Raw genomic sequence first — 24,459 nt, 5'->3', positions numbered from 1 at the left:
CGAGATCCAAGCCGCGTCTGCAACCTACACCACAGCTCATGGCAACGCCGGATCGTTAACCCACTGAGCAAGGGCAGGGACCGAACCCGCAACCTCATGGTTCCTAGTCGGATTCGTTAACCACTGCGCCACGACGGGAACTCCTAGGCTTGTTTTTTAGGAATTTTACGGCTAAAAGTAAATTTTAGAAACAAATCTGAGTCAAATTATGTATTGCCATAGCTATGTGGATGTTAACATATTCTGAAGTAGTGGCTATGTGGTACCTTCAATAAGACATTCACTAAAACATAACAATGGATAGTATAGATATACATCTATAGAGGGAGGAGGGAGGGAAGAAAAAACAGACTTATTCCAAGCCTCAAGTAATATAAATCACTTTGATTAGATCCGGATTTTTTTTTCTTTGCTTTCAAGTATCCAGGGTTCGAGAGTTAACAACAAAAGTTTCCAAAAATGTCTCTTCGTGTGATCAGTATTGTGCCAGGCAATCCTGCAGAACGAGAAAGTACAAGGGGTTATTTCTGCAAGCAAAACCCCTAGCAGCGATAGGACATCTCATGTCGCTGACTCCCATCAAAGGTGGTGCATCCCAGGCAAACGCCATTACAAGCAACACAGGTGTGCAGAAGCAGCAGTTAATTGGAATTGGGTTCAAAGAAAAGCCTTCGTTTACACCTAAGGTGTCTTGCTGGGACCCGCTATCCTAGCACTCAGCAGTCGACGAAGACAATGTAGCCCACCCCGGGTGAAAAAAGTGGGTCTCCCTACGTCTCCACGATCACCTAATGGCAGGCTTCAGCGACAGGAAGAGCCCACCCGCAGCCTTCAGGAGCCAATATACTGCAAGTCTCACGTTTCGGGCCCAGACCGGGGCAGGTTCTCTGGCAATTTTGCATTTGAAATTTTGAAATCATTTTCTTAAAGTGACGCAATCGTCCTCTTCCCCCCTCCCACCCACCCCTTCAAAAAAAAGGCTGAGCTGCAGGCCTCACAGACTCTGAAGCTTGCAAGCCCGCGGACTAGCCTCTCTGGGCAGGAAACAGCCTCCTTTTAAGGACACAGAACTGCGGTCTCCTCAAAGCCGCTGGGCAGAAGGCGGGGCACCATCTGCAGCTGAGGACTGCTGGGGCTGCGGGGAGGGCGGGGAGGGCACTAGAGAGCCTGGAGAGCAGGTGGGCGGGGCTGGCGAGGAGCTCCGCCTGAGCTGGGGCAGCAGGGGGCGTGGCCGGGAACCGAGAACGGGGAACCGTGCTCTTGCACAGAGGCTCCACCCCGCCCGTCCCCCGGAGGGACGCAAGAGGGGAGGAGAAGGGGTGTCGGAGGAGGGGAGGAGGTGGCGGCGTCGGCGCCGGATCGCTTCTCTCGGGGACCGGCCGACCCGGTGAGCGAGAACGTAGCTCCGCACTGCTCTTCCTCCCGCTGGAAAACCGTCCCTTCTCACAATGTCTCAAAGCAGGCATCGCGCTGCGGCTCCGCCGCTGGAGCGCGAGGACAGCGGGACCTTCAGGTCAGTGCCCTGGCGGTCGGGACCGAGCCGGGAAAGGCCAGGAGTGGTGGGCAGGAGAGGAGGGGGCGGGGGAGCCGGCTGTCCAGCGGCATTCTGGGTAAAGCCCCTTCCTGGCGCTCGCGTCCTGGCTGCTGCTGCTGGAGCGGAGGCTAGCTCTCGGCCCCGCCCTCTTGGCGCGCCGGCCGGGGTCTCCAGCCGGGCCCAGCCCCGCCCCTCCTGTGACCTCGGGCTGCGCGGGGTGGGAGGAGGTGGCACGCTGCAGCCCGGGTGGATTTTGTAGGCTTGGTCCTAGGAGATTGCAACTCCCGTGCGTGCCTCCCGATTTCCTTGCTACTCCCTTCTACCCGCATTCAAGTTATCTCCCTAAAGACCTCCGTCCCCCTGCCCTCTGCCCGCCGCGGCGGGGTCCGGAGGCTTGGTAAACCTCTCCAGTCTGGCCCTGACCGAAGGGCAGCTTCGGTGCCTTCGGCGTCACCATTAGGGGCTGTTAAAACTAGTCTCAATGCTTCTATTTCCCTCCCCGTTTTGACGTGCAAAGCACAGCTTTTTCTGGTTTTTGCAGTTTGGGGAAGATGATTACAGCTAAGCCGGGGAAAACACCAATTCAGGTATTACACGAATACGGCATGAAGACCAAGAACATCCCGGTTTATGAATGTGAAAGATCCGATGTGCAAATACACGTGCCCACTTTCACCTTCAGAGTAACCGTTGGTGACATAACCTGCACAGGTCTGTATGCACAGTTAACCCTGATGACCCTGTAGGTTGGCTGTCAAGAGCTGGTATTGCTTCTCTGTTCTGAAAAGTGTCCTAGAGACATCATTGAGGAGCAGGCTCTTGAAACTGGGACCTTTCCCGGATCATTGTACTTCTCTGATTCTCTAATTTTCTCTTCCCTAGATACTAAGAGAAGCTCAGAAACATACCCTGGAACCCTCCTAGGGTTCTTCCAAGAATTAGGTAGAAGCGGGAAAGATTCTTGGAGCAGGCATAGCTGAATTAGTAGATAGTGTCAAGTTTCTTAGGTTATAGCAGATGGCAGAGGGCATGATCTCAGAATTTTCTGAGCTGCTCCCCTCTGTTTGGACTCATTTGGCACTTTGGACCCATTGTACCATGCTGGACTCTGTATCTAAGCAAGCAACAAGCAACTACAATGTTGTGTGGCAGTTTCTAGTTCTTGACACTGTACAGGTTTTTTAAATAAGATGTTACCTCCTTTTTTTTTTTTTTTTTTACAGTTGAGGAAATCGGTTCAGAGAGATTATAAGAAACATGCCCAAGGTCACATAGTAGTGAAGTTTCAAAATTCAGATTCACCTATGGTCATTGAGCTAGAGCAAATAATAACTGAAGTAGCCCATTTGCAGCTGTAGACATTTTATTTCTTATGTATTTAATTGCAAACACAAAAAATATTGATTACTAAATTTAATTTGGAAGAATGCCAAGGAAAATATTCAACAGGAAGGCTGAAGTTCCACCATCTGGTAATCTGAAGGCATCATTTGTTTGTGTCCCCGTTATTTTCAATTGAAGCCACGTTAAAAAAAAATTCGGGATCTTTTTTGTCTGTGTGGGGCAGGTGGATTGTAGCTAGATTTTAGCTAGAAGATTCCTCACAGGAATCATAGAATAAGCATTGCATTACTGCTTTAGCTGGTCTATTTGTAAATGTTGGATGAAAATTCAAGAAAAAGTAGCCCCCCCCCCCCCCCGTGAGTTTTAGATCAGAGGTTAACAACCTGTGGCAACTGCTTAGCCCTCCTACTCTTCTCACACTGCCCTGTCTTCCTGTGCAAGCTTATCTGTCTCTATGGCTTCAAATACTACCTAAAGGCTGATAATTCTGAAATCTGTCTTCAGCTCAGGCCCAGGTACAGAACAGTGTAACAGCCTGTGCTTGCTAGACATTTTCACTTGGATGACCCAAAGACACCTCAGTCTCTGACTCAAAATGAATCCATCTTCTCTTTCAAACACATTTCCCCTGCACTCCCCAGCACAATAGAAGCACCTTTCATCACCCATTTGCTCGCAGTAGAAATTTGAGTTTCATCTTCTTGATCCTTTCCCTTCCCTCCTCTTGTTTCCTAGTCTGCCACCAAACCCTACTTCCTAAATATCTCCTATTTTTTTTTTTTGGCTTTTTAGGGCCATACCCGTGGCATATGGAGGTTCCCAGGATAGGGGTCGAATCAGATCTGTAGTTGCCAGCCTACACCAGAGTCACAGCAACACCAGATCTGTGCTGTATCTGCAGCCTACACCACAGCTCACGGCAATGCCAGATCCTTAACCCACTGAACAAAGACAGGGATCAAACCCGCAACCTCATGGATTCATTAACCACTGAGCCACAACGGGAACACCCCCTAAATATATCTTGAATCTGCCTGCTTCTCTCATCTTCACATTGCTACTGTCCAAGCCACTTGGATTATAGCTACAGTCTCAAAGCTGCTCGTTTAGCTTCTAGTCTTGTGTCCATTTTCCACATAAAAACCATAGTGTTCTTTCTGGCATTCATATCTTTTCATATACTTCCTCTTCTTAAAATCCATTCTGTTTTTCACATCACCCTCTGGATGATTAAAGATTTCTTAATGTGACTGTCAACCTTACTTCTCAAAGTGTGATCAACAACAGCATTGATTTAATCTGAGTATTTGAAAGGAGTGCAGAATATCAGACCCCAGCCTAGACCTACTAGATCAGAACATGCTTTCTAACGAAATTCCCAGGCAGATTCTGAAGTTTGAGAGGTACAAATTTAGGAGATCACTCTTTGACCTCTCCTACCCTTCAACTCTCTAGCCTTTTATCTCACAATTCCTTCCCTCAAGCTCTTAACTGTCCCCAGCGATGTGGGGCTTGAGAGTACGATATGCCATGCTGCCTCTTAGCTTTTGCAGGTTCCCTTTTTTCTGCCCACCAGCCCTCCCTAATCCCCCAGCTTTCTTCACCTAACTTTTACTAATCTTTCAAGTCCTTGTTTAGTTATCTCCTCCTTCATGAAACCTTCCTGAATCCTTACCAAGAGTATGGGAGGGAGCTGTGCCTTTTGTAGCCTACCCTACAACCTGCACTTGGGGCTGCTGTAACCCTCCATATTTCAGATCTCTTTTTATGGACAAAAATCTCAGGCACTAGGCTATATACTCTTTAGCTCAGAGACTCCATTTAGCTCTCTACTACAGTTGACCCTTGAATAGCATGGTTTTGAGTGATGTGGGTCAACATATACACAGAACTTTTTTAGTAGTAAATGCAGTACCCACAGTCCATGGTTGGTTGAAGTTATGAAGGAAGCTGGAAATAGAGGAACCACAGAAACAGAGGGCTGGCTTAAGTTATAGGTGGATTTTCAACAGTGCAGAGAGTTGATGCCCCTAAGTCCCATATTGTTTAGGGGTCAGCTGTATATCCCTAATACCTGTATTAGTGGATAAATGTGTATGGTTTGTATGTTTTCTGACACTTGAGGGCCATGCTTGACATGTATTCCATGTCCCTTTTCTTTTCTCCACACCAGACGAATGGACATCAACATTCTGATACCACTTTAGAAGGATTCTCAACACTTAGTTTGAACTCAGAAGGAAAATGGAGTTTACAAGGGACTGTGGGCTTATTAACTGAAATTAGACATCAGTCTCAGTGAGTAGTCAGGGCTGTTGCCTTCTGTCACCTTAGCTACCCACATAAGGGAAACAGACTGTATGGAGAACCCATCACATAATCTCTCACTTTATTCCCTATCGAAACCTTCCCACACTGTATCCAACAGGTACCCATGATGCTTAGCCTAGCAGCGTGACCTGTATAGGAGGGGCTGTTAGAGTAAAATTGTGCACGTTTTGCTGTCAAACAGTTTTGCTGTAAGTGGCTACTTTAAAGGAAACTTCTTGCTACAGAAGAATTTCCTCTCTAGAAATAAGGGCAGAATAAAATATTAAATTGCATTTCTTCAGAAGGTATGATATGATCTACTTTATTATCATTTTATATAATAAGCACATATAATGCAGACATAATAAAGGTTTTTGTCAGGTATACGTAGTATTAAATATGTAGAACTTTTAAATCACAGAGATTTTTTAATGTATTTTTTTGTCTTTTTTTTTTTTTGTCTTTTCTAGGGCCGCTCCCTTGGCATATGGAGGGTCCCAGGCTAGGGGTCAAATTGGAGCTGTAGCCACTGGCCTATGCCACAGCCACAGCGGATCCAAGCCATGTCTGCAACCTACACCACAGCTCACAGCAATGACAGGTCCTTAACCCACTGAGCAAGGCCAGGGACTGAACTGGCAACCTCATGGTTCCCAGTCGGATTCATTAACCACTGCGCCATGACGGGAACTCCCTAATGTATTAATTTCATATGGTAAATATATTATTTCAGTGTATAACTGTATGTAGTGTATGTTTTTATTATCTAGTATATATATAAAATGTGGCGACTTCGTTTTGTATTACGCAAAGATCTGTGCAAACCTCACATTTTCACAGCGTATAAAGAGGTTTTGTTTTTGTTTGTTTTTTAACCTTAATTCAGGTGAAGGTACAAGTAAGAAGCTGGCGAAGCACAGAGCTGCAGAGGCTGCCATAAACATTTTGAAAGCCAATGCAAGTATTTGGTGAGCTAAATTTCTTTGTATTCTGCAGCTCAAAAATATCATGACTGAGGTAAGACTAAAAGTTTGAACATGCTCACAAAAGCAACAAAGTAAACTTGTTAATATCAAGTTTAAAATTCCATTTCCTTGTGAAGACTTGTCATCCACTAAAGACAACTTTCTGCTTAAGAAATGAAAACCAGCAACTAACGATTAAATGAAGGCTCTTAGGAACTAGGCTTTTTAAGTTTTTTTTTTTTTCCCCAGATGAGGTGCAACAGTAGAAAACCAAGGTGTTTCTGGCAAATATCTTACTGTATTAAAGACTATTTCTGCATTGAAGGTAGAGCTAGAAAAGGTGTGAGCTGGAAAAAAAAATCAGCTAAAAGTACTCTTTAAGGAACTCTAATGTGGAAGGAGATAAAGATTTCCTTCTACTAGAGAATACACCAGATACAAGAGGGTGTTAAATGGGATGTTAATCTTGACATATCTTTCCAGAATAAATGTGTTGTCACATTAGATGCTTTTGGAAGGAGTATTGGTCTTGGAGTATCTCTTGGTTTCAAATGGTCACATCCAGGAGCACACTTTGCCTTCAAATTCTTCTCTTTACATGCACTCAAATATACCTAGAGTACAGTCTGCTCTATCTGCTCCTAGCTGACAGCAGAGGCCCATGGGAATTTAGGATGGGATTTTTGTTTCCCAACCATGGCAAAACTTTTGGTTTAGGGATGGATTTTAAGTTCTCATGCGGTGTTCTTCCTTTTTTTCTAAATGATTATAAACCGTAGTAGGCCGTTTTTGCAGCAGCTTGATGTGGGATCTCAATTCCCAGACCAGGGATTGAACCTGGGCCATAGCAGTGAAAGGGCCGAGTCCTAACCACTAGGACTACCCCTTCAGATAGTTTAGAACCAACCAGAGAAAGCCTTGGATCTCACAAAATGATGCTTGATACTCCAGGGACGTATATTATAAATGATTTATGCTACCTTTCTGGACATGCCAAATGACATGGCAGGTTTTGGATTTTCCCCTTACTGGCCGTGCTATTTCTGTGCAATCCAGTGTGTTCCATATATTCATAGAAATGAGCACACAGGAGTTCCCGTCGTGGCGCAGTGGTTAACGAATCTGACTAGGAACCATGAGGTTGCAGGTTCGATCCCTGGCCTCGCTCAGTGGGTTAAGGGTCCGACGTTGCCATGAGCTGTGGTGTAGGTTGCAGACGCAGCTCAGATCCTGCATTGCTGTGGCTGTGGAGCTACAGCTCCAATTCGACCCCTAGCCTGGGAACCTCCATATGCTGGGGATACAGCCCTAGAAGAGACACAAAGAAAAGAAACGAGCACACAGAGTGTCCTTTCTGCACATGGCCACTTCACTTTGTTAGCCAAAAAGTTTCACCAACTTTGCTATGAATTAGTGCTTCTTAACAGATAAGATGGGGATTACTAAACTCTAAATCAGTCTTAAAGGACCTGATTTGATACAGAGACATTCTCACTTCTCCATGACAATTATTTGGGCATCTTAAGTATACAGTATTGTAAGTGAATCACATCAGCCTATGTAAAGCTTGAAATTCTGGCAGATGGAAAAGAACTTTGAGGAAGTGGCAGTAACTCAACCCATTGGTCATGGAAGAAATGACTCTTCAGCTGCCTAGGTGGTAATCACCTGGAATACAGCTTATTCCCATTAGACGTCCATCACCCGAGTAACTAGTAATTTCACACTACTTAGAAGAGGTTGTTCTCTTTTCCCTAATCAGTCTCCACATACTGAAATCAGATTCATGCCAGCCATCTATTTTATGCAGGATACTTATAAATCTTAGGAGGATTGTCCTAGCCTGGAGCAGATGATAGATCAAACCAAGTCTTCCGTAATTATCTGGGTTAAAAAGCTAGATTTGGGAGTTTCCATCGTGGCGCAGAGGAAACGAATCCAACTAAGAACCATCAGGTTGTGGGTTCGATCCCTGGCCTTGCTCGGCGAGTTAAGGATCCGGTGTTGCCGTGAGCTGTGGTGTAGGTCACCACGGCTCGGATCTGGCGTTGCTGTGGCTCTGGCATAGGCCGGCAGCTACAGTTCTGATTAGACCCCCAGCCTGGGAATCTCCATATGCCTTGGGTACGGCCCTAAAAACAAAGACAAAACAAAACAAAAAACTAGATTTATGATCTGTATGGTTTATATCACCAGGCTGAATTTCCTGGCTATTTGTTAGTCTTCCGTTTTTGTGTGGTTGGAACAAGAATATGCTTTCTTAAATATATTTTTTATTGAGCATCTGTTATATGTAAAGCACTGCAAGGCTTATAAAGGTAAGTAATACTTAGACCCTACTATCAAGGATTTCACAGTCTGGGCAAGGGAGAGGCGTGGTGAGGGATAGACAAATTACATGTGTTGTTAAGACTATATAACATAAGATAAAAATAATTTGGTTGAGGAAAGGTCAAACCAAATGTCAAAATGGTTCAAAGAAGGGAGAAATCACGTTCCACTGGGGCGAAAGAACAGGCTTCTGAAAAGAAATAGTGTTGAAGTGTACCTTGGAAGATGGATAGATTAGATTCTCATAAAAGAGGAAGGCAAGAAGGGCATTCCATGTCAAAGGAAATACAAGAGGAAAGGTGTGGAGAGCTGAATGGAAAGTGCTTGTCCTTTATTTAATAACTGGGGAAATTCCTTTGTTTTATAATACTTTATAAAAATGTTTAGCTTTGCAGTTCCTGACCCCTTAATGCCTGACCCTTCCAAGCAACCAAAGAACCAGCTTAATCCTATTGGTTCATTACAGGTAAGTGGCACAGCTTTTCCGTACTTAACTTTCTGTCTACTGAAAAAAATGTTGATATTATCACAGGGGTCGAAAAGGAACTCATATTTTTAAGATTAGATGGTATAATATTTTGTGTTCCAAGTTATGGTCATTAGATATTAAAGCATTAACTTGAAATTATTTTCCTATTTAAATATTTACATTTTGGATTTTCTCCCATATACAGTATCTGCCTTTGGTTTGTGGAATTCTCATTTGAGATCAACAGGACCTCAGTGCACATGGGTAGAGTGTTTTATATTTTTAGAATATTTCTTGCCACTCTTGTGACAAATCTCTCTACTTCTGTTGAGACAGAAGACTTTGTAAAGAACCCGAGTTACCTAACTCAAGAAAAAGGAAGTTATCTGCTTTTTTGCTAATTCTACCAAAAAAAATATATTCAGCTTTGAATTTGTGTGTGTAGAAGATCCTTCTTACGGATTATCCATGTGCTCTGTTGGACAAGTCCCCTCCCTGTTATCCAACCAGTCTTGTGGTCTCTTTCCTGCTCTAAGAGTTTTTCTGTAGTTCTCTTCCCCTTTGTTCCTCACATTGTTCAGGTGTGTGTGTTTGCTGTCTGCTCATCTGCTCTTGATCGAATGCAGTCAGTTAGGCAGCTGTGTGTATGGAAGGTTCTAGCTAGGAGGGGAGAGGCTTTCGGAACTGATGGCCACGAGTCCTATAGATGTTCTCTTGGATGTTCCCAAAGTGGATGAAAGTAACTTTTCTTTCGAATTCTTTGATGTCAGCTCACTACAGCCTAATGGGAGAACATCCTTCACAGCAAGAAACTGCTTCAGTTTTAGGATTATGGGCCTATCAGATAGAAAATGTGGAATATCTCTGGGAAATAGAGGGTCTTCTCTCATTTTTTCGTTGCAGAATATCATTATTCTTTGCAAACATGTAAATAGAAATGAGAGCAAAATCATGAAAGAATATGTATGTGATTGAGCCATTGCATAGTAAAAATGACTACTAAAGCCTCATCTCAATTTTCTAGGAATTGGCTATTCATCATGGCTGGAGACTTCCAGAATATACCCTTTCCCAGGAGGGAGGACCTGCGCACAAGAGAGAATATACCACAATTTGCAGGCTAGAGTCATTCATGGAAACTGGTACTTATTTATTCTTACCCTCATACAATTGAAGACATTTGAAATATTTTGAGATGACAAATGAGCATAGAAATTTATGCTGTGATTTTTCAAATATTCCTCTGGAGAAAAAAAAAATGACACACTCCTAGTCTACTGTCTCTAACTTTCTCTAGTTGAGTCTAAGTGTAAATATTTGGCTTAAGAATACTTGTCGTAGAGTTCTCATTGTGGCTCAGCAGGTTAAGAACTCAACTATTATCCATGAGGATGCCAGTTCGATCCTTGGCTTCACTCAGTGGGTTAAGGATCTGGCGTTACTGTGAGCTGTGATGTAGGTTACAGATACAACTCGGATCTGGCGTTGCTGTGGCTATGGTGTAGACCAGCAGCTGCAGCTCCAATTTGACCCCTAGGAACTTCCATATGCCACAGGTGCAGCCCTAAAAAAAAAAAAAAGAAGAATACTTGTCCTTCTTATTTTGTTATTTTTTAAAATCATGGGTTGGTAATGGAAAGACAAATAATCAACTATTTAAACAATCTTTGTTGATATGATAGTGACTTAAAAGTCATGTTGGAGAAAAAAGCAGTAGTAAATATCTTGGAGTTTCAATAGCTATTCTAGAAGATAGGAAGACTAGGAGTAGATTTTTTTTTTTTCTTTTTAGGGCCACACCTGCAGCATATAGCAGTTCCCAGGCTAGGGGTTGAATGGGAGCTACAGCTGCTGGCCTCTGCCACAGCCACACCAGATCTGAAGCTGCAACCTACACCACAGCTCACGGCAATGCCAGATCCCTAACCCACTGAGCAAGGCCAGGGATCTAGTCAGGTTCTTAACTTGCTGAGCCACAATGGGAATTCCGAAAACAAGATGATTCGTAAGAGGCTGATGGCAAAAAATTGCGATGAAATAAAAATAAAATAGTAATTAACCTTTTGAATTACAGCAACCTCTGTGCTCTATAGGCCATAAACTATGAGAAAAAAAGTCACTTAATAAAGCGAGGATTCCTTAATAGTGAGGATTCCTATTTTAACTTCTCCAGCCTGTTTTTATCCTTTTTAAAGTGGCTTGAAATGGATGTTACCTTGGGTGGATATTAGTTTCAAGTAATAGGCAAGCATTTGCCCTCAAGGTTCAGTGTGGGCTAGGGCAGAAAACACTGGGCCAGAAGTAGGAACCTCAGCTTCCATTCTTTTTTTTTTTTTTTTGGCCATTTCTTGGGCCACTCCCTCGACATATGGAGGTTCCCAAGCTAGGGGTCGAATTGGAGCTATAGCCACCAGCCACAGCCACAGCCACAGCCACTTGGGATCCAAGCCACGTCTGCGACCTACACCACAGCTCACTGCAACGCCGGATCCTCAACCCACTGAGCAAGGCCAGGAATTGAACCCGCAACCTCATGATTCCTAGTCAGATTCATTAACCACTGAGCCATGACGGGAACTCCTCAGCTTTCATTCTTGGGGCAGTCTTTGATTTGCAAGATTAGGCAAATTGCTTATCTCCCTGCCTGGGCCTCAGTTTTTAAATGTGCAAAGTAAAGCATGGAGGTGGATGATATTTGTGGTGTCTTTCAACTCCATCATCTCCTTTGGCCTCCTCATTCATGTTAAGGAGGAGACTCCATGTAGTTGTCATTGTACAGGAGATCACAAGTAAGAAATAGTAAGATTTATATTATAATAGGACTTGTAATTCAAATGTCCCTTAGTAAATTTGAATATTTAGTAAGAATTAAACTACATGTAGTTCATTAAAGCTAGACACAGGGAAATGTAACTATTAAGGAAAAACAAAGTATGGGAGTTCCTGTTGTGGTGCAGTGGAAACGAATCCAACTAGTATCCATGAGGATGCGGGTTCGATCCCTGCTCTTGCTCAGTGGGTCAGGGATCAGGCGCTGCCATGAGCTGTGGTAGAGGTCTCAGATGCAGCTTGGATCCCTTGTTGCTGTGGCATAGGCCAACAGCTGTACCTCTGATTCGACCCCTAGCCTGGGAACTTCCATGCAGTGGGTGCAGCCCTAAAAGGAAAAAAGAAAAGAAAAACAAAGCATAACTACTAAATATTAAAGAAATTCCTTCAAAATGCAAAAATTAATAGTTGCCTAATGCACACCAAGCAAAGATGTCAGGTCAAAGAATGGTGTACAAAAACCAGGAGATTGTTCTCTGATCAAACACAGTAATTTTTTTTTTTATAATTTTTTTTATTTTCCCACTGTACAGCAAGGGGGTCAGGTTATCCTTACATGTATACATTACAATTACATTTTTCCCCCCACCCTTTCTTCTGTTGCAACATGAGTCTCTAGACAAAGTTCTCAATGCTATTCAGCAGGATCTCCTTGTAAATCTATTCTAAGTTGTGTCTGATAAGCCCAAGCTCCCAATCCCTCCCACTCCCTCCCCCTCCCATCAGGCAGCCACAAGTCTCTTCTCCAAGTCCATGATTTTTTCTGAGGAGATGTTCATTTGTGCTGGATATTAGATTACAGTTATAAGTGATATCATATGGTATTTGTCTTTGTCTTTCTGGCTCATTTCACTCAGGATGAGATTCTCTAGTTCCATCCATGTTGCTGCAAATGGCATTATGGCATTCTTTTTTATGGCTGAGTAGTATTCCATTGTGTATATATACCACCTCTTCCGAATCCAATCCTCTGTCGATGGACATTTGGGTTGTTTCCATGTCTTGGCTATTGTGAATAGTGCTGCAATGAACATGCGGGTGCACGTGTCTCTTTTAAGTAGAGTTTTGTCCGGATAGATGCCCAAGAGTGGGATTGTGGGGTCATATGGAAGTTCTATGTATAGATTTCTAAGGTATCTCCAAACTCTTCTCCATAGTGGCTGCACCAGTTTACATTCCCACCAACAGTGCAGGAGGGTTCCCTTTTCTCCACAGCCCCTCAGCACTTGTTATTTGTGGATTTATTAATGATGGCCATTCTGACTGGTGTGAGGCGATATCTCATGGTAGTTTTGATTTTCATTTCTCTTATAATCAGCGATGTTGAGCATTTTTTCATGCAAACACAGTACTTTAAACATTTAGTCATTCTCTGTGGACACTAACTTCCTTTCCAAATCTATTTTCTTTATTTAGGAAAGGGGGCATCAAAGAAACAAGCCAAAAGAAATGCCGCTGAGAAATTTCTTGCTAAGTTCAGTAACATTTCTCCAGAGAACCACATTTCTTTGGTGAGTACTGATCAGAGATCTCTGGTGTTAATGTGATTAAGCGTCTCTTGCTATAGGAGCTTGTTTAGATTCTTTTTGTATAGATCACTTCACAGTTGCAGTTTTTAAAAATCTCTTAATTGCTGAATTATATACTACCCCAACTTTAGCTGTTTGCTTTATATGAGTCAGGGTCACAGGGGTGACCAGGTAAGAGGGCATGAGAAGCACAAATTCAGAATAATATGATGGTATCCAAAGATGGAAGGCCAGTAGTGACACTTTTGCCTTCATACTGACAATTCATTCCCATGCCTTGGTTTATCCACTCTTTTATCCACTCAGCATACATTTAAGGAACTCATTATGTACCAAGCTTTATGCCAGATACCGGCGTATAATAAGATATCTCTGGCCCTAAGGAGTTTATAGTACTCAAAGAGAAATATCCCTACAGACTCATCCTCACATAGGCTTCTTGGGAACATAGGAAAAGGTTCCAACTAAGATGGGGTTTCAGGAAGACTTCTTGGAGGAAATAATATCTAAGCTGAGACTATAGAATGAGAACAGGAAAAAGAATTTTAGAGAAGACCATGTACAGTAATAACCTATATGGGAAAAGAGAATGAAAGTATTTGTATGAATGACTGATGCACTTTGCTGGGCACCTGAAATGAATACAACATTTAAATCAACTATGCTCCAATAAAATTAAATATTTTTTTTAAAAAGGAGTTCCCATCATGGCTCAGCAGTAATGAACCCAGCTAATATCTAAGAGAACATAGACTCGATCCCTGACCCTGCTCTGTGGGTTAAAGATGAGGCGTTGCATGAGCTACGGGGTAGGTCGCAGGCGTGGCTTGGATCTGGCATTGCTCTGGCTGTGGGGTAGGCCGGCAGCTACAACTCTGATTTGATACCTAGCCTGGGAACTTCCTTAGGCCATGGGTGTAGCCCTAAAAAGAATGAATGAATGAATGAATGAAAGAAAGACAGATCAGGTACAAAGCTCCAGAAGTAACACATTTTTGTGGTCTAGGAGCCCCAAGTAGTTTGGGATGGCTGGAGCATAGCGTTGGAAGGAGGGGATCTCAATGAGGCGTAAAGAGGGTTTGACTCTTGCAGAAATATATTAAGGAGATGGAACTTTATTTAATGACTATGTACTACCCTTAGGATAAAGTTAATCTGGGAAGGACAAGATCTGATTTATACATTGCAGGGAAAACCACTGGCTGCATTATGGTGAATGAATGACTATTAGAGTCAAAGAGACCTGCTACAGTATTGTCATAGAAAAGCAGATGAGAAGTGATGCTGGTCTAGACTAAGGTAGTTCAGGTGAAGTGGTCCATTTAAAAATTACTTAGAATACTGAAGTGAATGAGGCATGGTAATTGATTGGATGTCGGGAGTAAGGAAAAAGGGGGAAATAAACTTTTTTTTTTATTGGAGTAGATGGTGATTCCATTCAGTAATATGGGCAACACCCAAAAGATGAGTAGGATTTGAGGGGGAGCAGAGAATGAGCTAAATGTAGGATATATTGAATTTGAAGTGTTTGTGGAGGAGCTAAGTGAAGATATTGAGTAGGCAGCTACAGAGCTTAAGAGATCTGGATACTCATGGTATATTACTTGAGATTCTGATATTTGTAGATACATATATCTTGTGGTACATTATCAAGAGTAGTATGTTAGGTAGGAAATAAGTGAAGCAGGGTCCTAAACTTATGGTAAAATAGGGACTCATTCTGTAGGAAAAAAAGATTATAAGTAATATAATTTTGGTTTTAGTTTTTTGATAGAAAAATATAAAATATTGCATTCATTTCTTTTATAATTGGATCAGAGATAACACCAAAATCACAAAACACAGGTTTGCAGATGAATTCTGTTAAATCTTAAAGGAAGAGATAATCTTCAATGCTGTTTAAATTCTCCCAGGCAATATGTATATAACATATGGGAAGCTTTTAAATTTTACTTTTCAGAACTAACATAATCGGAGTTAGTGGATATAAGTATGGATTAATCTCCCATATCGTGAAACACCTTAATAGTCAGTAGAACTTTAAAAGAATAATATACTGTAGACAAATAGGGTTTATTTCAGAAATGCAAGGGTATTTCAATATTGGTAAAGCTGTTACTATAATCATTTTAATGAGTCAAAGGAGAAAATCATAATCCTCTCAAAAGTTGGCAAAAAAAATTTGACAATCATTGCTGATAAACACTTTTAAAATATTTGTATTGTAATTTAAAATATACACCTCAGGAAAAAATCAAAATTATAGTTACATGTTTACATGTTAAATCCATTCCCATTAATCTCAGAAATAAGACAAGGATGCACACTGATACTGCTTTTTAAAACCTTCTTCTAGAAGCACCAACCAACGTAATCAGGTAAGAGAAAGCAGTAAGAGGTTGAAAATAAGAGGAGATGAAAACAATCATTAACTGCAAATAATATGACTGTATCCCTGTAAAACCCTAGAGAAAGACTACTAGAAATAATAAGAGTTCATCAAGGTAACTGGTCATAAGATTAATATATAAAATCAATAACTTTCTCATATTATTTCTGTTACAAAGGTAACCACCAGAATAATTAAAAATAGAAAGTCAGTTATTGCTTCCGGAAAGGGGATTGAAGGTAGGGATGGGGATTTTTGCTTTTATAATTCTGTGCTATTTGATTTTTTTTGTTGTATGTATTACTTTGATTAGCAAAATATATGAAGCTTGGTAACATTGATCATTTTATAGCAAGATAGAAAATATGTCCTGCAGAAGTGCACTAGAAAAAAAATCAATAGTTTTCCTATTTACAAATACTAAGAAGTAGAATGCAGAAGAGCCCATTGTCAACAGTAGAAAAGAGGATAATTTGTCATGGAATAAACTTAAAAAGAAATGTGCAGGACTCAAGTGAGAAAAACTTTAAAACTCTATGGAGGAATTTAGCAGAAATTGGTTTTAAGTGTAAAGCTACCTATTTTTGATAGAAGGACTCAATACTGTAAGTAGATAAAAATGTAATATAGTCTCAGTCAGAATCCACCAGAATTAAGTTTGGACCTTAATACAGCCTGACTGAGTTTATCTGGAAAAATAAACTTAAGAATAGTCAAAAAAAAACTGAAGAGTTCAGGAGGTGAGGTTATACCCCATCAGAGAATCAAACATACTATAAAACTCTGGTAGTTTAAAATAGATATTTGTACCAGAAAAGACAGAGGATATAGATGCTAATCCATATAGGAAAATAGTATATGGCAGTGGTGAGATTTTAAATCAGTGGATAACATGATGGATTATTCAATAAATGGTATAGAAACAACTTACAGCCACATTTTGGGGTGAAAATGTACACACAGACACGTATGTGACATATTTAGGTTGCATGTTGCACCTTATTCTTTTAAAATAAATTTCAAGTTGACCAAAGATGTAAACATCAGAACTGAAATTATATGAGAAAACATGGAAGAGCTTCCCTCAAGCCACACCTGCGACCTACACCACAGCTCATGGCAATGCCGGATCCTCAACCCACTGAGTCAGGCCAGGTATCAAACCCGTAACCACATGGTTCCTAGTCAGATTTGTTTCCACTGTGCCACGATAGGAACTCCTGGAAAAGCCTTTTAAGCATAACTTAAAACCTAGAAGTGGTAAAGATTCGTAAATTTAACTGCATAAAACCTTTTGCACAGCAAAATGTCTATATATAAAACCAATAAAAACAAAGTGAGAACAAACTGTTTTCAACACATGGCTATGAAGGGACTCCAATACCATATATAAAGCTTACACATCAATAAAAATGACAACCCAGAAGCCAAACAAATAGCTCGGGGGTGGGGGGGGGGGATGTTCAACTTTATTCTTGCAAGTTAAACAAGGTACTATTTTCACCTTAGATTGACACAACGCACAAAGTTTGACAATACCTGGTATTGGCAAGGGTGTGAGAAAACAAACACCCTCCAAGACAGTTGATGGAAGTATAAATTGGTTCAAAAATAATTGGAAGTATTTATCAAAATTAAAAGCATCCATGTTCTTTGATTCACCAGTTCTATTTCTAGAAATTATTCTGCAAAGAAAGTCATCCAAGTGCAAAAGTTTCATTGTAACATTGTTAGTAAAAGCAAGAAGCCAGAAACAACCTAAAACCCATAGTTGGAGACTGTTGAGGTAAATGTAGTGCATATATGAGCAATGATACGAGAAAAATGAATAACATTGGATATAGAAGAGTAAGCTATCATTTTTGTTTAAAAAGATTATGTGTATATGCTTAAATATGCATAGAACATTTATAGAAGCATACTGAAGAAATGTTTAATGGCACTTACCTCTGGGGAGTGGAGCAGAAGTCTGGGGAGGGATGGTAAGGAAAATAGACTATTCTTCATTATGTATTTGTTCTTATTACAGGCATACTTTTACTTTATGAATGAACAATGATTTAAAAAAAACAAAACAGTATGTTTTAAAGTTCCAGTGAAGGAATGTAAAATTCTATTTAGTAAATTTTGTAAATTATTACTCAGTTCTTTTATTTTTTTCCTTCTGCTGTGGCAATGCCAGATCCTTAACCCACTGTGCTGGGCCAAGGATCAAACCTGTGTCCCAGGGCTTCAGAGATACTGCCGATCCCATTGTGCCACAGTGGGAACACCTACTCAGTTCTTTATCATGGCCATCTTTATGATCTTTTGAAAATCCCTTAACTTCTTTTAAGTTCATTGATAAATAAGACCTAAGGATGGGTTGCCCTGCTTACTTCAGAGAGTAGTTTTTTGTGTTTCGTTGGTTTGTGTGTGTGTTGTTGTTTTTTTTTAGGGCCGCACCGTGGCATGTGGAGGTTCCCAGGCTAGGGATCCAATCAGCGCTACAGCTGCCGTCCTATGCCACAGCCACAGCAACGCAGGATCTGAGCCTTGTCTGTGACCTACACCACAGCTCACAGCAAAGCTGGGTCCTTAACCCACTGAGCAAGGCCAGGGACCAAACCCACAACCTCATGGTTCCTAGTTGGATTCGTTTCCGCTGTGCCACAATAGGAACTCCATTTTGTGGTTTTTCTAATGTCATAATATGTGAAAGTAATTTAAGAACCATAAACTAACAGGGAAAATGTAAAGCATTCTCATAACAGAAGTGAAAAGGTTTAGAGGGGGAAATAAAGAAAAGAGGAAAAGGAGAAAGAAAACAAAAAAATAAACTTGGTTGGGTTCTGGGATAAGTCTGATAATTTTTTGACATCATGCCATTCTTTTGAATGACATGTTCACAAACTTGCACATTTAACCTTTTCTGCTGTTTCTGTGTTTTCTGGTTTGTAGTTGTCTGTTATAGAGATGGGTATTTAATACAAGAAACCATAACAATACAAAAAATCTTTTCTATTTTAATTTATAAATCACTCTACGCACATTCGGTTACAGTTGACCCTTGAATAGCACAGGTTGAACTGCTTGGATCCACTTCTATGCAGATTTTTCTTTCAGTAGTAAATACTGTAGTACTGTACCCTCCACAGTTGGTTGACGCTGTGGATGCAGAACTGTGGATACAGAGGGCTGACTATTAACTATATGTAGACTCTCAACTGTGAGGAGTGTCAGCTGCCCTAGCCCCCACTTGTTCAAGAGTCAGCTATGTTTCTAAATTTGTTTATGGTGCTCTTAAGTATGTTACATATTTTAACATCACCATCAGAAAATTTGACTGAGGAGTTTCCCTCATGGCTCAGGGGTTAACGAATCTGACTAGGAACCATGAGGTTGAGGGTTCTGTCCCTGGCCTTGCTCAGTGGATTAAGGATCTGGCATTGCCATGAGCTATGGTGTAGATCGCAGATGCAGCTCGGATCCCACGTTGCTGTGGCTATGGCATAGGCCAGCAGCTACAGCTCCAATTGGACCCCTAGCCTGGGAACTTCCACATGCCGCAGGAGCGGTCCTAGAAAAAGGCAAAAAGACAAAAAAAAAAAGGAAAAAAGAAAATTTGACTGAGACCTTTATACTTTTGTTTATTTCTAAATACTTCCAGTATGTAATTGCACATCCGTTTGGTTTTTTTGTTTTTGCTTTTTAGAGCCATACCTGCAGCATATGGATGTTCCCAGGCTAGGGGTCTGCCAGCCTACACCACAACCATAGCAACGCAGGATCTGAGCCTTGTCGGCGATCCTACACCACAGCTCATGGCAACGCCGGATCCTTAACCCACTGAGCAAGGCCAGGGATTGAACCCGCGACCTCATGGTTCCTAGTCAGATTTGTTTCCGCTGCACCAGGACGGGAACTCCACACATCCTTCTGTTTTAACATCATGGTATTTGTTAAATGTGTACTTGTTTGTGCTGTTTAAATTGAAAAGTTAATCAAATGTTATCCATTTAAACATTCTTTATAAAGTATTAAATGTGAGCACTTAATACTTATAAGAGTGTTGGAACCCAGTCTAAGTTAAGAGTCCTTAATCTTCATCTCTGCTTTTCAGACAAATGTGGTAGGACATTCTTTAGGTTGTACTTGGCATTCGCTGAGGAATTCCCCTGGTGAGAAGATCAACTTACTGAAAAGAAGCCTCCTCAGTATTCCAAACACAGATTACATCCAGCTGCTCAGTGAAATCGCCAAGGAGCAAGGTTTTAATATAACATATTTGGATATAGGTATGATTTTTTTACTTTGGCTTATCCCAAAACATGTTTCTTCTTCAAAAATTTTTTAGAAACAAAATCTTTATTATGATTTTTTTCATTGATCAGGGATTCTGACTATATATGATTACCAGAGCAGTAATAGATATCATTGATACCTCCCATTCTTATAAATATTAAAAATAGAGGGGACTCTATACAGTTATAATAAAAACATTAGCTATAATTTGTAGAATTACTACATGCTAGACTGTTCTAAGGACATTACACATTTCAACTCACAGAATCCTTACTCTAATCCTGTGAAGTAGATGCTGTCATCCTTATATATAAATGAAGAAAGCAGGGCATGGGAAGGTTGAGACACTTGCCTAAGATAACATAGCTTGTCAGTGACAGAGCCAAATTAAAAGAATCCTTGCACATATAGTGTCTATTAAATTAGCCCTGATGGGCACCTTGACAAATAAAAAAGGCACTCACATTTCTGGAACAAGCACGAGGTTTGGGGGCGGCACAGACCTCTTCTCTCCACTTTGTCTCTGTGCCAGTTCTGGAAGATAAAGGGGAAAAGTCAATTTATAGCTCTTTCATCTCAGCTATCAACTTCTATGTTTTCTCTAGCCCATAATCATTCTTATAGACAAATGTGGACAGACTGGAATGCAAGTTAGTGAATTTCTTTTTTGTCTGTTTAATGTCACACCTGCAGCATATGGAGGTTCCCAGGCTAGGGATCAAATCAGAACTACAGCTGCTGGCCTACGCCACAGCCACAGCAACACAGGATCCAAGCTGCATCTGTGCCCTACACCACAGCTCAAGGCAACGCCAGATCCTTAACCCACTAAACAAGGCCAGGGATTGAACCTGTGTCCTCATGGATGCTAGTCATTTGTTTCTGCTGAGCCATGACGGGAACTCCCTGAATTTTCTTTTAATGCAGTTTATAACTGGCTAATGTGTGTGTGTGGATTGTCATGATTTAATATCAGTCTAGTTTGTGAAGAATATAATATTCCTTATTCCAGTCTCAATGACCTGTGGGAACTTACCAGAACTACTAGCTAGCACTGGGAAAATAGGGTGTTTAGAGGCTGAAATAACTTCTGCTTTTCTCTGCTGCTTTGGGTTTGAATAATGAGTCAGGTGCAAAGTTTTAATATACTGAAAATGATTCAGAACCTGGGGGTTGATGCAGAAAGATGATAAGAAGAAGTAGCTGCATGAGAGAACATTCATTCAAAAAATAATTGTTAAGTAGCTATCCTTTGTTGGGTGTTTGAGATACAGAGAAGAATAAGCCATGTCATGAATATGACTGTGGAAGGTTTTGAAGCTAGGAAAAATGGAAACAGAAGATGATTTTTGAGATTATGAATTAATGATACCTTTGAAATGCTTCTAAATAGTTCTTTTTTTAAAAAAATAGTTCTTATAAATATAGAACAGAAGTCTAAAAATCATGTTCAGTTAATTTGACTGATTTCTTTGCAATTACTTTCAAAAGAACCTCAGTGTTTTACAAAGAAGATATACAAATGGCCAAACAAGCACATGAAGAGATGCTCGCTATTATTAAGCATCAGGACAATGCAAATCCAAACAGTGAAATACCAATTCACACCCACTAAAATGGCTATGATAAATAAAATAGAAAATAACCAGTGTTGCTGAAGATGTCAAGAAATTGTAGCCCTCATTCATTGCTGGTGGGAGTGTAAACTGGTTCCAACACTGTGGAAAATATGAGTTTTGTAGCTCCTCAAATGAGTTATCATATGACCTAGCAACTCTACTGCTAAGTAAATAGCATATATCCCAAAGAATTGAAAACTGATATTCCAACAAATACCTGTACACGTATGTTTAAAGCAGTATTATTCATGATAGCCAAGTGGTGAAAACAGCCCAAATGTCCATCAACAGATGAATGGATTATGGTAAATACATGAAATATTATTCAGCCACAAAAAAGACTGAAGTTCTGATATATGCTACAACATGAATGAACCTCAGAAACATACTAAGTGAAAGAAGCCAGACACAAAAGTCACATACGATTCCATTTACATGAACTATCCAGAATAGGTTAATCCATAGACTGGTTTTGCCAAGGGCTGGGGGAGCAGCTGCTTAGTAGGTATGGTGTTTTCCCTTGGGGTGATGAAATGTTGAAAACGGGGAGTTCCCGTCGTGCCTCAGTGGTTAACGAATCCGACTAGGAACCATGAGGTTGCAGGTTTGATCCCTGGCCTTGCTCAGTGGGTTAAGGATCCAGTGTTGCAATGAGCTGCGGTGTAGGTTGCAGATGCGGCTCGGATCTGGAGTTGCTGTGGCTCTGGCGTAGGCCGACAGCTACAGCTCCAATTAGACCCCTAGCCTGGGAACCTCCATATGCTGTGGGTGCGGCCCCAGAAAAAACACAAATAAATAAAATTTTTTTAAAAAAAGAACTGTTGAAAATGTTTTGTAACTAGATAGAGGTGGTGTTCGGACAACCTTGTGAATGTATTAAATGCCACTGAATAAGTTCACTTTAAAATGCTGAATTTGATATTATGTGACTTTTATCTCAAAGAAAAGAACCTAGATACTAGAACTAGAAAGCCTCTTCATACACTATATAATCCCATTCTATCTGGACAATTTATACTATACTAACTTTAGCTGAAATAACATTTAATCATAACCACTTTAAAGAAATTATAACTCACCTGTTTCTGCATCTTTCCCTGTCTCATTAAGCTATCCTTAGTAAGAGTAATTCATCAGTTGATGAGAAAACTTTGTTTTTGAAGTTCAGGTATTATTTTTAAAACATCCTAACCCCTATAACAGTATGGAATTAAACTCTCTGCACAGACTTAAAACCAAAGAACATGATGTCACAAGGGAGGTCTTGCCCTGAACCATGGTTTTTCTGTTCAGATATCTACTAAAAATAACTGGACTTCATGACGGAAAATACAGTCTCTCCAGTCCTCTAGCAAATGTTTTTTTTCCCTTTTTAAGAAGTTGCTATGGTTCAGTAATTTGCCGTCACTGTTCAACTAGCCACCTTGGGAGCTTTTTGGAAATGTAGGAATCTGGCCCTTCTAATCCCTAACTCTGAGTATTTGATGGAGCAGGCTGGAGTGAGGCAAAAGCACCTGTATTTCTTTAAAGTTCCCCAGGTGATTAAGGACAGCTGTGTTTGAAATGGCTGTACCTGGGCAATTGTACAAGGATGACAAAGATGATGAGTAAGTAGAGTAGTATACCATGGATGCTTAGGAAGAAAGACTTACATCAAAACTGTATTGCTGCTTTTTTTTTTTTTAACTGTTTGCTTTTACAAAGGATCTGCTTTATATGCACGTGGTGCTAATCATCATGTTTGAATGTGTCATTGCAGAAGAACTGAGTGCCAACGGACAGTACCAATGTCTCGCTGAACTGTCCACCAGTCCCATCACAGTCTGTCACGGCTCTGGGATTTCCTGTGGCAATGCACAGAGTGACGCAGCTCACAACGCTTTGCAGTATTTAAAGATAATAGCAGAAAGAAAGTAAACTTGGAACAACTTAGAAAACCCTTCAGTAGCTCATAAGAAATTCCCCTTTTTACCCTATCCCAAGTAAAATGTTTACTATAATGTTTGAGTTTGTGTGTTGTTTCTAAAGCTCTTCCTAGATTCCATCGGCACTCCGATTTCATTCTCTCCCAGTAGTTGATATTAAGCTGTTTTTAATGGCTTCAACTTTGTATTGGTATATTGTATTTATAAACTTTGTACCATAGGCAGAGTGTAGCACCCATTTTACAATGCCATGTACGTAGAAGGAGAAAACTGCATGTTTGTCATTGTTGATGATGGTAAAACAAAACTGCTAGCAACAGTCTTTCCTACTGGTGCTTAACCTCTTCGTGCAAGGCTTTATAAAGGGACTTCAAAGGGAGCCCCTTGGAATTAGTGTTGAGGAACGCACTATCAGGCTTTTATCGAATGTGATTGTTAAATTTCAGGGAACACTATTGGTCTGCTGTGTATTCGGATTCATGTAATAAAGAGGTGTTGTTACAATGGGCTGTGTTCATTTTATTAAAGTGCTATTGACTTGACTGTGGCCCTCTTTTTAGCCATTCTTGTGAATAACATTTAATGTGGATAGTGTGTTATTTACATAGCTCTAGTTTAATTCTGAAAGTCAAAGGTAATCAAACCTATAGCCTAAGCAAAAATTTATAAATATATATGTGTGTGTGTGTGTTGAATTGCTTTCAGATTTTCTCTAAGCATATGCAGTGCTTTTTCTTTGACATAACCATTTATAGATGAATTCGTTGAAAAAGCCCTAGAATTACAGAAAAAAATTTTCCAGTGCACTCAATTTCAGTTACAAGAATGTTTCCAACAAAGTAATGAGTGCTTAAAAGGTAAGGAAATAAGTCTCATGAACAAATTTTAATTTTGCCTTTCATGTTTCCACATATTATCCTGTAACAGCTCA

The 24,459-nt window shown here is 40.6% G+C and overlaps 2 protein-coding genes across 3 annotated transcripts; one reads left to right on the top strand and one right to left on the bottom strand.

Moving 5' to 3' along the window:
- Window positions 1–106: 106 nt before the first annotated feature.
- On the bottom strand, window positions 107–1,737 carry LOC125123335 (neural Wiskott-Aldrich syndrome protein-like). 2 transcript variants are annotated; one of them, XR_007134033.1, is made up of 2 exons: window positions 860–938; window positions 107–496 (listed from the first exon to the last, which is right to left on the bottom strand). XR_007134033.1 is itself a non-coding variant. In XM_047772976.1 (2 exons), the coding sequence occupies exon 1, from the start codon at window positions 1,464–1,466 to the stop codon at window positions 1,026–1,028; it is 441 nt and encodes a 146-aa protein (XP_047628932.1). In that variant the 5' UTR covers window positions 1,467–1,737; the 3' UTR covers window positions 107–496; window positions 999–1,025. The 2 variants fall into 2 exon arrangements, 1 of the variants encoding a protein (XP_047628932.1); XM_047772976.1 differs by lacking the exon at window positions 860–938 and adding an exon at window positions 999–1,737.
- On the top strand, window positions 1,374–24,032 carry PRKRA (protein activator of interferon induced protein kinase EIF2AK2). The gene is made up of 8 exons (XM_047772974.1): window positions 1,374–1,513; window positions 2,076–2,245; window positions 6,075–6,156; window positions 8,872–8,950; window positions 9,978–10,095; window positions 13,199–13,293; window positions 19,803–19,977; window positions 23,363–24,032. The coding sequence occupies exons 1-8, from the start codon at window positions 1,449–1,451 to the stop codon at window positions 23,518–23,520; spliced, it is 942 nt and encodes a 313-aa protein (XP_047628930.1). The 5' UTR covers window positions 1,374–1,448; the 3' UTR covers window positions 23,521–24,032.
- The last annotated feature ends 427 nt before the right edge of the window (window positions 24,033–24,459 follow it).

This window comes from Phacochoerus africanus, chromosome 3, assembly GCF_016906955.1.
Source record: "Phacochoerus africanus isolate WHEZ1 chromosome 3, ROS_Pafr_v1, whole genome shotgun sequence".
NCBI classification, from domain to species: domain Eukaryota; kingdom Metazoa; phylum Chordata; class Mammalia; order Artiodactyla; family Suidae; genus Phacochoerus; species Phacochoerus africanus.
The sequence above is the reverse complement of the archived record's forward strand: the minus strand, read 5'-3'. Positions and strand labels throughout refer to the sequence as shown.

Bases quoted from the DNA above. Each gene is read 5' to 3' on its own strand.
- PRKRA (XM_047772974.1), top strand. From the start codon at position 1,449: ATGTCTCAAAGCAGGCATCGCGCTGCGGCTCCGCCGCTGGAGCGCGAG. The intron at 13,294-19,802 runs GTGAGTACTGAT...TCTGCTTTTCAG, and splicing joins CAGAGAACCACATTTCTTTG to ACAAATGTGGTAGGACATTC. The intron at 19,978-23,362 runs GTATGATTTTTT...GTGTCATTGCAG, and splicing joins TATAACATATTTGGATATAG to AAGAACTGAGTGCCAACGGA.
- LOC125123335 (XM_047772976.1), bottom strand. From the start codon at position 1,466: ATGCCTGCTTTGAGACATTGTGAGAAGGGACGGTTTTCCAGCGGGAGG.